Below are 17654 nucleotides of genomic sequence, written 5' to 3'. Positions count from 1 at the left end.
GTAGAATCAAGTTTATTTTAAAAAGTATTAAATCTCATAGGCATAGTTTACCTTTTTTTAAATAGTTTCGAGGTATGTCATGCCAAACAAAAATGACAATTGCGTGGCCCTCGTTTTAATTAGCTTTAACTCAACCTTAGAATCCGAGGCGTGCCATTTAGCAAAAATTTCATGGCCCTCGCAAAGCCAAACGCGTAGTTGCTTTAGGCGCGTATTTTAATAATATTACTTTCCTAAATTCGGGTGCACATTTATGTGACCCAAATCCAAATCTCAACGAAGTCGAAATGTGTTAACAATCACGGGTGCACTGGTGCGACGTGGTTCGAGACGCATTTTCGCGACGTTGCAATTCTTATTAAAAATAGAAATAAAAGCGGTTTACTAATAAAAGCACATAAGCTAGAACATGTTTTGAAATCAGATAAAATCAAATACAACAGTTGAGCGACCGTGCTAGAACCACGGAACCCGGGAATGCCTAACACCTTCTCCCGTGTTAACAGAATTCCTTTCTCGGATTTCTGGTTCGTGGACTGTTAACAGAGTCATAATTTCCTCGGATCAGGATTCAACCGGTGACTTGGGACACCATTAATCTCCCAAGTGGCGACTCTGAATATTAATAATAAATCCCGTTCCGATTGTCCTTTAATTGGAAAAACTCCTTTACACCCTTCCGGGGGTGTAGTAAGAAAAAGGAGGTGTGACAATCACTAGGGTGGTCAAAAAGAATGAGAGCTCATACCCTTTCCCAAACTTCCTCACTAAGTACCTGGAGGATCAGGAAGTCAAGGGAAGGGACTTTGATACGAATGTGAAACCAAAGAGGCCATTCTCCTGGTACAGCCTTCAGGGTTCTGACAACCCCAAGGCCAAGGGCAAAGCTACTACTTCCACTGGCCAGTCTAAAGAGCCAGCAGTGGTGGCCACTGTTTTTGAGCAATCCTCTGCCATGCCACAGACTTCCACAGGACCATCCACTTCAGTGACTTCCTCATCAGCATACCCTCTGACTGCACATAGGGTGAACCAAACTCTCTCTAGCATCAACAATTCGATGCAGGCAGCAACATCAAAGCTGTCTGTCCTATCCAGCACAGTGGCAGCCCAATCAGTACCCGTATAACCCCAGGTGCCTGCTTCAGTGGAGGAATCTCTCAAAGAGCTTACGGACAACCAGAAGAAGCTCCTGGACATCCAGAAGCTCATCATGGATGCTTTGGCAGCTCAAGGAAAAGCAATTACGGACCTGAGCAAGTAGAAGAAGAAGCTGAAAAAGACTCGGGCAAATAAGGAGTCAGTGAAGTTGCTGAGAGGGGAGGTGGAAAAGATTAAATCAGCTGGCGACATCCCATTGAAGCTACTATTGGAGGAGCAAGTCCCAGCAGCTCAGGTAGCACAGGAACCGGTGCAGGAGAGTGATAGAGAGGCCGTGAGGAGACGGATGATCCCTCAGCCTGATGATGTGGAGATTGAGCTGGAGGACCCCGAGGGAGGTGCCTCAGGTCAGCCACGGGACCCTGAGGGAGGTGACCTAGGGACCCATCCACAGGATCCCATGCAGACAGAGGACCCATAGGGAGTTTTATTTACTCCCTAACCCCTCTTTGATCTTATTTTTGCTATTAGCATTGAGGACAATGCTAGTTTTTATTTGGGGGGTGGTCCTATTTTGATTGATACTGGAATGTAATTATGATACTTATTTTTCTTTATTGCTACTTTTCACTTTTGGTATGTATATAACTTTATCATTTATTTTTCACTTTTCGTTATTTTTCAATTTCGGTATGTATATAAAGTTACTTTTCCATGTATATATTCATTCCCCTTCTATGTATATTCGTCTCAATCCCCTTTTGTACATATTCATTTTACTTTCCCTATTTTACTTTATAACTTCTTTTGCAACTTTCCTTAATAGCATAGCTTCTTATTTCATTTAGTAGCTTCTTTTTCAATTGGTAGCTTCTTACTTTTACAAGTTTTCGTGATCAATAAGCCTTTGGTTTTCTTAATGCCACAGTTCTTTCCAAAGGTGGAATTTGTGTGAACCGGGTGGCTCTTCCCGATGATGGATGGCATGATAACCTTCTTAAGGGTGTGAGTCTATTTTCTTTTTTTTGTTTTTGTGTAAATAGTAGCAAGTGAACAAAAGTGTCTCAGGCAAAGCTTCACTTGGACCTAACACATTTACCTTTGACCTTATGGTTAGAAACAAATTGATGTGTAAAGGATGGTGATAGTTATGACCTTTAGACTCTTGTGTTGACTAAACAATCATCGAGTGGTTTTTCGGGACCATTTGTGTTGCTCAAATCTTAGCTAAGGTTGTTGTGGGCCCTCGACTCTATCTCTTTAGCAATCCAAAAGCTTGTGAGGTGAGGTATTGATTTGCAAATCCAAGTCCCGTGCCAATAAGTCTAGAACTTGCCCTGAATGTTTGTCTAGGCGAAATCCTAAGTGTAGCTCGACTTGAGAAATGATTATAGGCTCTCCTTGATCCAAATTGAGACTTGAAAGCATCCATAGCCCACCGAATATGCTATCCCTAGTCAACCCCACTTTCAATAACCATGATACAAGCCTTTATCCGTTCTAAAATGACCCTCTCTTGGCACCCGATCTTTCCTTAGCACAATTGGCAAAGGTATAAGTTTGGGTGGAGAGACGAGGAATGCAAAAGTGATAAAAGGTACAAAATGAAGAAAAGGGAAGGCAAAAGAAAAAGAAAGAAAAGCCAAAAAGAAAGTGGACAATGTAGAAAAAAATAAAGGGATTCAATAAAAGCAAAGATGAAAGGCTTGGAATGATTAGAAAGGAGAAAAGGGATTGACATGAACAAGAAAGAGTGACAGTGTGTCTCTCTAGTTCCCTAGGAAAAAAGTAAATAACTCAAAGAGTGAAGAAAATGTGAGCCGAAATGAAGAAAATGGAGTGCTTAAGGAAAGATGAGAACCTTTATAGACCGATATATCCTACCTTGAACCAAAAGCCTTCATTACATTCCCGCAAAAGCCCTATATGATCATGAGTTGAGTGAGCTTATATTAGTGGTGATTCACATAAGGGGCAAGCTTATGGTACTTAGAGCCGGACTTATGACCTTCCTTTGAGAGTGATGAGTGTAATTTTCCTCAATCCTTGTTCTGAGTGCTACAATCTAAAGTGAGGTTTGCATATGAAGAGTCGAGGAGTATGAGTTTGGGTTCCACAATGACCAATGTAGTAGAAAGAGTTTCCTTGATGAGTTGAGTCAACTCTTGATGCTTTTGTGTCGCACTAAAGCCATGGTGATAAAGGTTGTGTGTTGTTAATAATGCATTTGAGTTGAGGGTAATTGTTAGTCCCAATTGATGCATGATGAAGTCACCTTAGGACAACTGAAATTTTCCTTTCTTTTATCTTGAGGAGGTGGGAATTACTTTGTTTGCTTGAGGACAAGCAAAAGCTTAAGTTTGGGGGAGTTGATAACTAGGGATTCTAGACTATCTTATGCTCCTTTTTGCTTAGGTTTTGGATCAAAAATGTGTAGAAGTATTCTCAAAAACTAACTTATTGTGCTTGTTTGCAGTGTTTGGTCAAAATGAGGCAAGAAAGTCATAACCAACTCATAAAGGAGTGAAGCCTGCACAAGTTCAAAGCTGAGCTAAAAGCGCTGACAGCAAAGAAATAGTGCGGCCGAGAAAGTTGAACCGCTGAGGCGACCATAATTACGCTCTCATCGGATTGAGGTTCAGAGAATGCAATTTTGGGTTCAGCAAACACCGCTGCCCGCGGTGAAATTGCGCGGCAGCAAAATTATTTGACGCGGTCACGGTCCATATTCCGCTGAGGGCGAAAGTTAGAATCAGAGGACTAGAGATTTGGGATCAAATGAAGAGCGAGGTCCGCGAACATATTTCGCGGCCGCGGTTGAAAACTACGCTGAGGCGGTTTCTTTTCCGCTCCCAGCGGAATCAAGTCCAGATCAAGCTCAAAAGAGAAGAAACGCGATCCGCGCTTGCTTTTACGCGGCCGCGGAAGTCCCAGCGCTAAGGTGCTCACTTTTACGCTGTCATCGGAACCTCCGTAGGGGCATTTTTGTCCGAAAATTTTAGTTGCGTATAAATAGTTCTTTTTCAGATTTTTAGGGTATCTGTTGTTTTGAGGAACACGTGAACAGCTGCTTTTTACCTTTTAGAGTAATTTTAGAGCATTGTTAACTATTAATCTTAGATTTAACTCCTGTAATTACTTTTTATGGCTTATATTTCATCTTCTCTTTTGATTTCTTCCTTGATTAAGAGTAGCTAAACCCATTAGCTAGGGTTATGACCAACCCTAGTGTGGGTATTTAATGGGTCTTCAATTTTAGGGCATAATTGTTTATGGGTTAATGATATTTAGCTTGTTTCATGCTTTAATTGTTGAATTGGTGGTTGCAAACACTGATTCATGCCTATTTGACTAAGACTCTTCTTGAGAAAGAGAGACTAAGTCTAGGAAATCCAGGCTAACAAGGAATTGGGGTGCATTTAAGAGATTGATAGCCCTAATTAAAGGTTAAACCTAGAGATAATAATACCCGACTTGAGCCAATTTTGCTTGCATTGCTTGGACACCTAATTGGGATTGAGAAAGCCAATTCGGGCAAAGTCACTCGAACTACCGAGAGGTATAGAGTGAGTAGTTATGTGAAATAGTTATATCATGATCCCAATTATAACAAGTTTTCCCTAAGTTTTAGACCCCGTTAGATACTCACCTAGGTGTAAGTCACTTCCTTAGTGCCTTTTATTAATTGAGAAAACCCTTACAAAAAAATATTGTACTTAGATTATTTTTATCCTTCGTTAGTGTTAAAAGTAGAATAGAAACCAAACAAAGCATGATTGGAAGTGCAATTAAGAACAACGCACATAGCTAGATTAGATAGAAACCCAATTCCAAACCAATATTAGCTCTCTGTGGAAATCGATCCCGACCCCTCGGGTAAAAACTGCATCGACCACTCTTGCCATTTTATAGTGGTATAGGGTTGGATCCGATCAAAAGGCTAGAGATACTTATATTCTTGATTCCCCTTGTGTCATATTATTCTATCGTCTGTTCATGGGCTTCAGAAAATACGTAAGTTGAAAAAGTTTACTTCATGATATTATTCAAAGACACAATGATCTTATGACATTCCAAAAGATTTTATTGATGTACTTCTCATGCAATGCATTCACATATATATGTATATTGACCCATGATCAGATGGCGTTATATACGCGTATATATGTATATTATATGTATATGGGATAAGGAAAAAGGTTAGGGTGTTATATACACACCACCACCTGATCAACTGGTATACGTTGATGATTTTGCCCACAGTGGCCGAGATGATATGATAGGATGCCCTCAGAGGCTTGATGATGTTATGAATGAAAATACTTATGCATGGCATGACATTTATACACATATGCATGACATTATGATATTAAACGATTCACAGAACTGTTTAGACATACATGTCGAGTCTTTTACTCCATGTTTCTCTCATGTCTATTATTTACTGATTTTCATTCCTTACCTACTCGGTACATTATTTGTACTGACGTCCCTTTTGCCTGGGGACGCTGCGTTTCATGCCCGCAGGTCCCGATAGACAGGTCGAGAGTCCTCCAAGTAGGTTATCAGCTTAGCGAAAGATGTTGGTGCACTCCATTTGCTCCAGAGTTGCTTATTTGGTCAGTATAATTAGGACATGTATTGATTGGTATGGCGGGGCTCAGTCCCGACCTTTATGATTTTTATGTACTCTTAGAGGCTTGTAGACAGATGTCATGTATTCGGATACTTGTATGGCCTTGTAGGCTATGTTTCGTTTACAAATGATCATGTTGGCCTTTTAGGCCCGTATGTCACATGTATAAGTTTTTATATCAGGTTGGGTCATCCTATATTGAGTATTCCTTACGTTTATTCTGGTAATCCCATGACGGCCCGTTTGGCCGATTTGCCAATGAGAGTCTGATAAGAAAGACATGTATGTTATTGAGTAAGGTACCGGGTGTCCGTTGTGGCCCATAGGTTTGGGTCATGACACTACTCTCCGTTAGCATATCTCACTTAAGAATGTAGCACTCAATTCAAAGATTTGTGAAAAGTTCGTTCATCTCTCTCAAAAGAATGTCACAAGTACGGCTCTAAGTACCATATGCTTTCCCCTCATGTAGATCACTACTAATGTAAGTTCACTCGGCTTGAAATCACGTAGGGCTTTTTCGGAATGTAATGAAGGCTTTTGGACTAAGGTTGGATATGTTGGAATAGAACGAGTTCATTTTTCCTTAAGCACTCCATCTTCTCTTTTTGGCTCATGTTTTGCTGACTCTTTGAGGCATTTTATTTTTCCTTAGGGGAACTAGAGAGACTTAACATCACTCTTTCTTGGTCATGATATTCATTTTCTCCTTCTTTGTTTTCTCCATGCTTTTCATCGTTACTTTCCTTTGAAACCCTTCAACTCTTCAACTTATTCACTTATTTTTTGCATTTTTCTTTTTGATCTTTCTTTCTTTTTCTTTTGCCTTTCCTTTTGTTCATTTCTCTTTTCTTTTTGTGCCTTGATACCACTTTCAACCTCTTCGTCTCTCCCCCAAACTTATGTTTTACTCAATGTGTTTCTCAAGAGTGTTAAGGAAAGTTCGGGTGCCAAGAGAGGGTCACTACAAAATGGGTAAAGGCTTGTAACATAGTTATCAAATGAGAAAGGTTTTTGGCTCAAATGGGTTGACTAAGGATAACAGCATTGGTAGGACATGGAAAATTTCAAGCGGGTCAAGTAGAGCCAACAATCACTTCTCAAGCCAAGCAAAACTTAAAATTTTGCCTAGAAACACATTTGGGGCAAGTTTTAGACCATTCGCACGGGTACTTGGACTTGAAACAAAAACATCTCACCTCTCACACAGTTGGATTGTTAAGAGAATAGAGTCGAGGGCCCACAACAACCTTATTCATGATTGAAAATCACTAATGGTTCGACTAAACCACTCGATGATTGCTTAAGTCAACACAAGAGTCAGAAGGTCACTAACTAGAGTTAATTCTTTCCAAGAACTTGTTTTTAATCATAAACATGTATTTAAGTGTGTTGGTACTAAGTGAAGCATGTTTGACACTTTGAGTCTGACTCAATTAGGTCTTTTTTATTCATTATTACTACTATTATTACCTACACACCAAAAACGGACTCAATCCCTTAAGAAGGTTGTCACGCCATCTATCGTTGGGAAGAGTCACCCGGTTCACACAAAAACTACCTTTGGAAAGTACCATGTCATTAACAAAACCAAAGGCTTATTGTTCACATAAGCATGAAAAGAAACTACTAGATTAAAAAGAAGCTTTAGAGTAAACAAGAAGCTATTAAATTAAACATTGGTTACTAAGAAAACAAAATAAAGAAGCTACCAAGCAAGCTATTGAAAGCATAAATGAATATACAAACTGAGAGAGGGAAAGAGATTATATACATCAATAGAGAGAGAAGAATATGTACATAATAAAAAGAAAAAGAAAATAAAATGTTATCAGTTATTACAAACCAATGTGAAATATCAAATAAACTCCACCCCCCAAATAAAAATAAACAAAATAAGAATAAGGAAGGGTAAGAGTAAAGAGGACTCCCTATGTGGACTTGGACATCTCTGTGTCCATAGTAGCGTCACCGCCCTCAGGCTCCTCCAACTGGATCTCATCATCCTCTGCTCGGGGAGTAGCTGGTTTGGCAAACATCTATCGCACCGCTTCAGCAGTGTCGGCAGCCAGGTATGGCTCCTCAATGTTTGCAGCAGTGTCAGCAGCAGTGTAGGCATAAATCAATGTTTGCAACCATTAATTTCACAATTGAAGCATGAACCTAGCTAAATAACAAACACCCATTCATAAACAAGCATAAAATTAATCACCCATAAGGTTTACACACTACGGTTGGGTCACAACCCTAGTAAATATCTAGCTACTCATAGTGATTCTCCGACCGCACAATTCCATTTGCGGTCCGCACTTTCTTCAGTCTTGACAGGGTTTGAATCTGCGTTCGCACAATTCTGAAACGCGGCCGCATCTCTCACATTCTACGGTCCGTACATTTCTGGGTGTGGCCGCACAGGGCTCTTCTGCGGACCACACATGTCAGAGTGCGACCGCGTAGCTGACTTCTGCGATCGCACATCCTTTGAGCTTGAAATGAGAACTCTCTGAACTTCTGATCTTGCTTAACTTCTGCGGTCGCACAATTCATATGCGGACCGCACATTGCACTTGGTCTCTGATAAACTTTCCTTCACAATCTGCGGCCGCAGATGGAAATCTGCGGTCCACACTTTGAGCTTTTGTGCCTGATTTTGTCCTTGAGTTCACATCACACTTCTTAAGTTAGATTTCATCTTATTGGCCCATTTTCCAATACTCATGCAATTAAGCATATTTAGTCAGTTTTTGGGAATACAATTAAATGCTTTTGGACTAAAACGAAAACTAAAAGGCGCTAATAAGTAGTTAAAATCCCCACTTATCAAGTGTCACGACCCAAAACTTAGCCTGTCGTGATGGTACCTAACGTGGTACTAGGCAAGTCGACACTTCAGAAAACTTCCTACGCTTTTAAATGAAAAATAAAATAACACAGGTTTAAATCATCAAAACTCTCAAAAAAACGGATAGAAAGTCAAAACCCGATATTGAAATTCCCAACATTGGAGTTTCACTAAGTACATGTGCGCCTATACAATACAAGTCTAGATATATTGTCTATGAAAGACTAAAACTGGTCGGTCGTGATGGCGCCTAACACATTGCTAGGCAAGCCCGACCAATTATCAATCACAACCCCTCTCTTATAGAGTTCATTACCAGTTAACAGAGTTTATGTACCAATTTAACATAAATAGAAGTCTGAAACAGTAGATAAAATGTGTGGAAATCATAATAACATCACTACATGGCCCACCGATCTGGTGTCACAAGCCAAGAGCCTCTATCACAAGTCTTTAAACAACCTAATACAGAGATGGTCTAAGAATACTGAAAGTAAAGAAGATAGAAGGAGAAATCGGGTCTGCGGACGCCGTGCAGCTACCATATGTTACTGATCTATGTGTTTACTTTGTTTCATTTGTCTGCCATTATCTGTTCTCTGTGTTACTTCACGGGGTATCTACCTGATTGCCTGGCATTATCTGTTGAGTGAGTGTTGTGCCCGAGGGGCAGATTTCTGTGCTTATCTGCACTAATTGTTTTGCATTCATTTGCATAATTATTGAAAAAGTCATTTTCAAAAGAGGTTTAAACTGAGCTAAGATGTTTTCTAAAGATTTCACAGCTTTACTGCTTTTTTTTCTCAAGGGGTTTTATACTACTTCTATACAGCATGATGATTTGTCATACGTGATTTTTTACTGCTCAGTTGTTATTTACCTTTATTACTCACTGAGTTGGAGTACTCACTTTACTCCCTGCACCTTGTGTGCAGATGCAAGTATTTATACACCCGGTAGCGGGTTTTGGCTGACAGGAGGCAGAGTTATCGGATTTTAGCAAGGTGACTGTCAGCGTTCGCATCACCGATTTTCTCCCTTTCGTTCATTAGTCCTATTCTGTATATTTTAGACCTAGCAGTTGTATTCATACTTTAATAGATGCTCGTGACTTGTGACACCCCGGTTTGGGCTGTGTCGGGTTGTACTTTCGCTAATTATTATCATTAAATCATATTTAAACTGCTTATGAACTGTTCAACTGTTTTAAAAGGATGAATTGGGTTTAGTTGGCTGGCCTTGTCCCCACGAGAGGCGCCATCACGACCGGGTCTGGGTTTGGGTCGTGACGTCATCACATCAGCTACCGCTCCGTTTTCCCCATTTCTACTTCTTTATGCTTTGTTATCCGTGTTTTATGTGATCGAGCTGTTTAGTTTGCGTTCGAAGTGGATTTGGTAAGAAATGAGACACTTAGTCTCTTTTAAGAAGGTTCAAGTTGGTATCAGAGCCTAGGTTACTTTGGTCTCGCAAGTCTTGAGCCGGTATGGAGACGTCTGTATTTATCCTCGAGAGGCTGCAGAACCTTTAGGAAAACTTCATATTCTTGAAATTCTTGTCATGTGACTTTGTTGAACCGAGAACTAAACTTCTATTATTCTATTCTCTCACAGATGGTGAGGACACGAGCTACCGGACGAGGTGGACGGCCACCAGTGCCACCCACTGAGGCCACCAGAGGCCGTGGATGCGCTCATGGTCGTGGCAGAGGCAGAGTAGCGAGGGAAGCATCTGTTGATCCACCAGCTGCCCCAGCTCCGGATCAGACTCCAGCAGCACCAGTTCAGGCACCAGTTGTGCCCATCGTGATTCCAGGTCTACAGGAGACCTTGACACAGATCCTGACAGTTTGCACTGGCCTAGCTCAGGCAGTTTCAGCCACCACAGCAGCAGCTACTTCGTAGGCCGGGGGAGGCAACCAGACCCCCACTGCTCGCACACCTGAGTAGGTAGTGCAGGGACTACAGACGCCAGAGGCACCTCCAGCTCAGCCGGTTGCACCAGTGCAGGAGTTCAGGGTTCCAGTTATGCCGGAGGATGAGCAGCGTCATCTTGAGAGGTTTGGTAGACTCCAGCCTCCGACATTCAGTGGTGTTGAGGGCGAGGATGCCCAGGGTTTTCTTGACAGGTGTCAGTGGATGCTTCGTACAGCAGGGATTCTTGAGTCTAGTGGTGTGGCATTTACCACCTTTCAGTTTACTGGGGCTGCCTTCACTTGGTGGGAGGCGTATGAGAGGCGTAGGCCGGTTGGTGCAGCGCCCCTTTCTTGGCAGCAGTTCTCCACTCTCTTCTTGGAGAAGTATGTACCGCAGTCCCGCAGAGAGGAGTTGCGTAGGCAGTTTGAGTGGTTGACGTAAGGAGAGATGACCGTGACCCAGTACGAGATGAGGTTTTCAGAGCTGGCTCTGATACCAACTTGAACCTTCTTAAAAGAGACTAAGTGTCTCATTTCTTACTAAATCCACTCCGAACGCAAACTAAACAGCTCGATCACATAAAACACGGATAACAAAGCATAAAGAAGCAGAAATGGGGAAAACGGAGCGGTAACTCATGAGACGACTGGTCGGGTCGTCACAAAAACTAAATATACAAAGCTGAAAGATAGCGAAGGAGAGACAAGGTCTGTGAACGCTAGACAGCTACCTTGAAATCTCCAAACGATCAAACTGCGCAGAGAATAAACACATACCGTGTGCAGAAACACCTGGATCTGCACACGAAGTGCAGGGTGTAGCGTGGGTACAACCAACTCAGTAAGTAACAAGACTAAATAATAGACTGAAAGTAGTGATGAGCTTCACGGGTATAGTTCAATTACATAAATTACAACATGGGAAGATAAGCATGCTTTCAAGTTCGACGATTTAGGCCAAAACAATTAATTCACGTCAAGTTGAATTGAAACAGGATATAATATCTTTCAGAAATTTCATGACAGTGATATATGCCAGCTGAAGTACAACAATAATGAAATCAAGTGCAAAATCTTAGAGCAATTGTCACTCAGTCCTCCCATACACTCCAACCTCACAGTCACTCATTCCTCACAGTCTCTCATTCCTCTCAATCGCTCAGCACTCGGCACTCGCACTCAGTAGGTACCTGCACTCACTGGGGGTGTGTACAGACTCCGGAGGGGCTCCTTCAGCCCAAGCGCTATAATTGGCCAGTCATGGCGTAAATAAATAAAACATGTTGCGGCGTGCAACCCGGTCCCATAAATATCCTCACAATCAGGCTCTCGACCTCACTCGGTCATCAACCTTTCCAGTCTCTCGGACTCTCCATAATCATGATAATCAGCCCAAACAGTAATGATATAATGTATCAATAAATGACAATGGAGACTAGGATGTAATATGCAAGTAAATATGTGACTGAGTACAAAACAACAATTTAATAAATAATTCAACAGGTAGCAGTCTCTGTGGGTCCCTACTGTACCAGCACATATCCTAAACATGATTTCTAACATGATTTGTAGTTCAATTCTAAAACATATGAAGAATAAACGGATAACAACAAATTATTCAACTACACAATTCCTTGGAAGTGACCAAGTCACAATTCCTACTGTGCACGCCCACACGCCTGTCACCTTACATGTGCGTCACCTCAAAACCAAACACACGACACATAATACTGGGTTTCATACCCTCAGAACCAAATTTAAAGCTGTTACTTACCCCCCCTAAACCGTGCAAATCCCTACTCCAACACGCTCTTGCCTCGTGAATCGACCTCCAAATGCCTCGAATCTAGCCACAAACAGTTCGATACAATCAACACGGGCTAAAGGAATTAATTCCATACGAAAATACTAAGTTCTTAATCAAAAGTCAAAAGTCGACTCAAAAGCCGTCCCTCGGGCTCACATCTCGAAATCCGATAAAAGTCACAAAACCCGAAAGCCCATTCAACCACGAGTCCAACCATACTAAATTTACCAAAATTCGACACCAAATCGTCACCCAAATCCCCAAATTCAACTCTCCAAATCCCTAGCCTCAGACTCCCAAATTTCACCTTAAATACACACAAACTATAGGTAGGAAATTTAATGGGGAAACAAGATTATCAATAAAAATGAGCACAAGTGACTTACCTCAAGAAACCCCTTGAAAATCCTCTCAAAAATCGCCCAATCCCGAGCATGAAATGTTTAAAATGAAGAAAAATCACGAACCATTGAATTTAAGGTTCTGTCCAAGGGTCTCGCACGTGCGGTCCCGCTTCTGCGGATCTTCCTTCACTTCTGCGAACCAGGACCCCCAGCCCAACTTCGCTTCTACGGTCTCTCATGCACAGATGCGCATCTGTACCAGCGGATTTACTTCCGCACCTGCGCCTTCGGGCTTCCTCTCCTAGACGTGCACCTGCGACGCCTCTCCGCATCTGCGACCTCGCAGGTACGATTCGCACCGTGGGGGGGGGGGGGGGGGGGGGGGGGTTAAGAAACTTAAAAAATAGGAAATTCAAAATAAAAAACGGAAAAAAATAAACAAAATAAATTGTGCGGGGTGGGGGAAGTGGGGTGGGGTGGGGTGGTGCAGAAAAACGGACAAAAAAAAGAAATTTAAAAATAAAAAAAAGTAAAAAAATAAGTGTGTAGGGTGGGGGCAGTGGAAGTGGGGTTTGGCGGGGTGGGTGGTGCAGGAAAACGAAAAAACAAAAATTTAAAAAAATGTAAAAAAAAAACAACTTTTTTTTGCAGGGGGTAGTAGGGTGGGTGGTGACGGAAAGAAAAACTGAAATTTGAAAAAAAAATCTTTTTGGAGAGAGGGGTGAGGTGGTTGGCGTGGGATGGGTGGATGTTGGGGTGTGTGGTGGGTTGGTGAGGGTGGGGAATACGGTGGTTGAGAAGGAGTTTTGAAAAATGTTTTTCTTTCTCTTGATAAGGAAAACATTTTCCTCCAATTGGAGGAAACTGAGTTCATAAGAAAAATATTTCCAACATTTAAGCCAACCAAACATAAAAAAATCGGTAAATATTTTACTTGGTACCAAACACGGCCTTAATGTTGAAGGAAACAGTCGCAATAGAACCTGAAAAAATCATGTGCAACCGCACATTTGGGACCCCATTCAAGAATATGACCGTGCAAGATCCCGTGAACCAATGAACAGTGGTAATAACATTCTTCTCATAATACTCCATAAATAGTGATGACGCTTTGACAAAGACATATTTTGGAAAAGAACATTGCGCACAGTTTCTCCACAGTAACGAATAAGTTGAATGCTCTCTCTCATGATCAGCCTTCAAAGTAAAAATTAACTTCTATAAACAAAAAAATCTAATGTATAATTTTTTTACACTATTTGATCGCACCTAAAAACAATTACTAGTAATCACTTGTGATTCTGAAATTAGTAGCATAAACATTAAAATAGTTAACGTATTACAATATAAAATTATACCGATAGTATAAGCAGTGGTGGAGCCACTCCACCACTCTTTTCCAAGAGAAGACAATTGACATCGCCATAAAGTTACACTATATAAATAGGTTAAGAATAAATTTATATATACATCTTATCCTCTTCACACCCATTTATGAGAAATTACTGGATTTGTTGTTGATTGAGTATAGGTTAAATTCAAGAAAGAAAGAAATAGCGAAAGGCTACTAGTACAGTATTAAAGAGAGGGGGGAACTGTAACATGGAAAACAAAGTAAGAACTGATTCATCATAGCGTAGTTGTACTAAGTACACAATCAAAGGTCCCCAGAATCCAAGAAGCCCATGAAATGTTCCTTTCGACTATGCAAAAAGAGATAAAAATATGAATGCAGAAATAAAGTCATATTCTCTCTCTCTCTCTCTCTGTTTTATGATAGGAGTGTTGCCTGTCTGACTGATAGAATAGGTCGTGCATGCATGGGTCAATCAGTATCTTCCAAATATTTGGAGCCATTGCTTTCCATTTACTATAACTAGTCATTTCAAGCAACCCTACTCTTTCTGTATACAAACTCCACCTATATAAAGTGGACTATTGACTAGTGAGTGTAGCTATAGCATTTTTGGTATAATATAGATATACATATTGGAGATGGAGACAAAAAGTGACAATTTTACAGATGGAGAGCACCTGGAAGCAAAGGAATACTGTAGTTCCAGATCAGGAGATGCTGTAGAAGAAGATAATAATGAAGAAGAAACAGAAGTCATCAAGAGGCAAATATCTTCCCACTCTTTGTATGATCTTTTGGTTGACACTCACTTTGACTGTTTGAAGGTATTTATATTATTATATAATCCTATATATATGAGTATGCATGAATTGTTCTACTACTCTATTACTTAATTTTTCCGAAGATGTAGTAAGAGATGCTTGTGTTGCTTTCATCTTCAAAACCTAGTTACTAAGAATCGCATAAGGTTAACAGAAAATCATGTAGAGTATATTTTGGTTAGCAGGTTTGTTCGGGTATCAGTGAGATTGACAAAATTGAAAGAGCTGAAACAAAGGCAAAATATAAGAAGCGTAGTTCACACACAATGGATCAATCAAAATTGAACAATAACTTTGCTGTTGATGAGAAGCTCAGCTCACTCACAATTCATCAACCAGAACTGGACACTTTTATGGTAACAAGTTTCTGCATTTTTTCCAAATTTGATAATCATTGTATGTATGTATATAGAAGCATATAAAGCTGCAACAGTCGCCATCCCTTTCGTTTTCTTTGAGTTAATTCTATATTGTCTCTTCTTAGTCTATTATAGTTTACCCTATCACAACTACTATACATATTTGATGTAGCAGGTTCTATGAATTCAATGTTTTCAATTGAAATAATGTACACAGAGAGGCACAAATGGATTTAAAACTAATAGATATCATAAGATCACGCTTATTCTAAAATCACTAACTAATTCAGATTCTGAATTCAACTCTAATCCTAACCCACACATACTTAATGCACATATTGTACTAGTAATATATATACCTACGTTTAAGTGCACACACTAGGTTTATGGGTAAGAGCTATAATTTATGGTAATAAGCTAAGAACAAATTGTTTTTTGGTGTACAGGAAGCATATTGTGTGGCTCTAAGCAAGCTAAAAGAAGCAATAGAGGAACCTCACATAGAGTCCATAAAGTTCATCAACCATATGTATTCTCAACTCAGCGACCTCATGGAAGTTCCTTCTGTTTCCACTTTATCTCCAACGGCATCTTTTGGTAAGATTAAATCCAGTTTTAACAAAGCACTTCATTATTCTGCATAAGATACACACTCACACAATGTAATTATATATGCACTAATCTATTTACTATCGAGTTTAAGTGTGGAATATTTTACACCATTAGGTCATCCAAGGGATATCGACAAGTAAGACTCCTTAAAATGTGAGATTTGCAATTTTTAAAATAAGACAGGTTATATATTACAATAGAAAAAGTTGACTTGATAGTGTAAAAAATTTATACACTACGTGCGGTGTATACAATTAACTTAGGGGTTGTTTGGTATGAGGTATAAGTAGATATAGTGTTGATATAAAAATTTAATACCACCTTAATACTTGGTTTGGTTTGCAAACCTGTTATAAGTTATTCCGGGATTAAAATTAGTGCCGGGATAACTTATACCTTCTTCTTAGAAATTATGCAATTGTCATTTTTAATACAACATACCAAACAATGGATAAAAAATAATACCAGGATAACTAATCTCATCATAAGTAATCCCAGCATAACTTATTCCAGCATAATTCCGTATTCAAACCAAACGACCCCTTAAACTCTTTATTATTTCAATGTTCACTGGTCGAGGGCAAAAACATCAGGCCATTTGAAGCTTAAGAAAGTAAAACTGAAGAGCTGGATTCATTTAGGTAAAAGAAGAAATGGAGTGTTCAAGTCCAGATACTTTTTTAGTTACCATTGCAATATGCCAATTTTATCATGCTGAAACTGATTTTGATACTTTAGTACCAAAGTAATACCTGGTAAAGCAGGCACTTTAATTTGTCTTCATCATAAATATGGTTAAGAAAGTGCTTTCCCTTACAATTTGATATTTTGTTCTTTATTCTTTTTGTAGAAGGGATGAAGACCCATGGGAACACATGAAATGGCACGAGGAAGCTGATAGATCCAAGAATTTATATATTAAGCTCACAATTTAGCATCTTCTAATTACTAAGTTATGATATCTATCCTGTGCGATGCATGGTAGAATTTTCTTTGCTATAGACTGCCGCAAATCGTCGTAGTAAACTTTCTTTTTTGATGTAATATGAAGTTAATAATGATGATTGCCAACTGGTCGAGTTCATAATTAAGGGGTTGTGATTTCTCATATAAGTACAACAAAAAACCCAGTATTTTCTTTATCACACAGGGTGATAATTCATAACATCTGTAAAATGCAACAAACGATAATTCCTTACCACACAGGGAGAACTTTAGATGTTTGAGTAAAGAAACGTGAGCTGTTAAATATCGGGTTGATTTAATAACGGATTAAGGTTCAAATTGCACTAAATTTTGCCTACTTTAATGGATCAAAAGCTCAAAATTGACACTCATAGCGTGAAATGGTTGTGTCGGTTCAAGTTTGGACATATTAATTAATTGAGTCGTCAATAAAATGCTTCATAATAAATTAAACTATCCAAATTTTACTTTAATTAAATTTACTATTAAGTATAACTATTATTCTTCACCAATAAAAGAGGGAAGGTTGCAGTTTTAGGGTTAATAATCTATTTCTTGCACAAAACCTTTTCCTGTCCAGTCTTGTCAGATTGTAACCTTTCCTAATTGCCTTCCTTTGACGTATTGCTTCTTGTTGCTTTCTTACCAAAATCAGTTGGACTGTGAAACTAATACATAAGTGACAACTGTGCACACACGACACAACGACAAAACCAAATAATTATAAACAAAAGATGCCAATCCTTTCATTATGATTTTATGGAGTATATCAGAAGGACAAATTCAAAGTCAAATATAGTGAATTTTTCAGCTCTGGAGTTAATAGGAAGAATTTGAGAATTACCTAGGTCAAAATCTAAATGCGGTTAAATTCACCACAACGTAAAGAGGGAC

General features: G+C 39.7%; 1 protein-coding gene across 1 annotated transcript; it reads left to right on the top strand.

Moving 5' to 3' along the window:
- Positions 1-14640: 14640 nt before the first annotated feature.
- LOC109237873 (homeobox protein knotted-1-like 1) lies at positions 14641-16865 on the top strand. Its single transcript, XM_019404267.1, has 4 exons — positions 14641-14826; positions 15009-15179; positions 15629-15779; positions 16645-16865. The coding sequence occupies exons 1-4, from the start codon at positions 14641-14643 to the stop codon at positions 16671-16673; spliced, it is 537 nt and encodes a 178-aa protein (XP_019259812.1). The 3' UTR covers positions 16674-16865.
- The last annotated feature ends 789 nt before the right edge of the window (positions 16866-17654 follow it).

This window comes from Nicotiana attenuata, unplaced genomic scaffold (assembly GCF_001879085.1).
Source record: "Nicotiana attenuata strain UT unplaced genomic scaffold, NIATTr2, whole genome shotgun sequence".
In the NCBI taxonomy this organism is placed as follows: Eukaryota; Viridiplantae; Streptophyta; class Magnoliopsida; order Solanales; family Solanaceae; genus Nicotiana; species Nicotiana attenuata.
This window is presented reverse-complemented; position numbering and strand designations above follow the sequence as displayed.

What these genes read in the sequence shown, in the direction of transcription:
- LOC109237873 (XM_019404267.1), top strand. Translation starts at nt 14,641, where the DNA reads ATGGAGACAAAAAGTGACAATTTTACAGATGGAGAGCACCTGGAAGCA. An exon ending in CTCACTTTGACTGTTTGAAG is followed by an intron (nt 14,827 to 15,008) that starts GTATTTATATTA and finishes TTTGGTTAGCAG; the next exon opens with GTTTGTTCGGGTATCAGTGA. An exon ending in ATCTCCAACGGCATCTTTTG is followed by an intron (nt 15,780 to 16,644) that starts GTAAGATTAAAT and finishes TTCTTTTTGTAG; the next exon opens with AAGGGATGAAGACCCATGGG.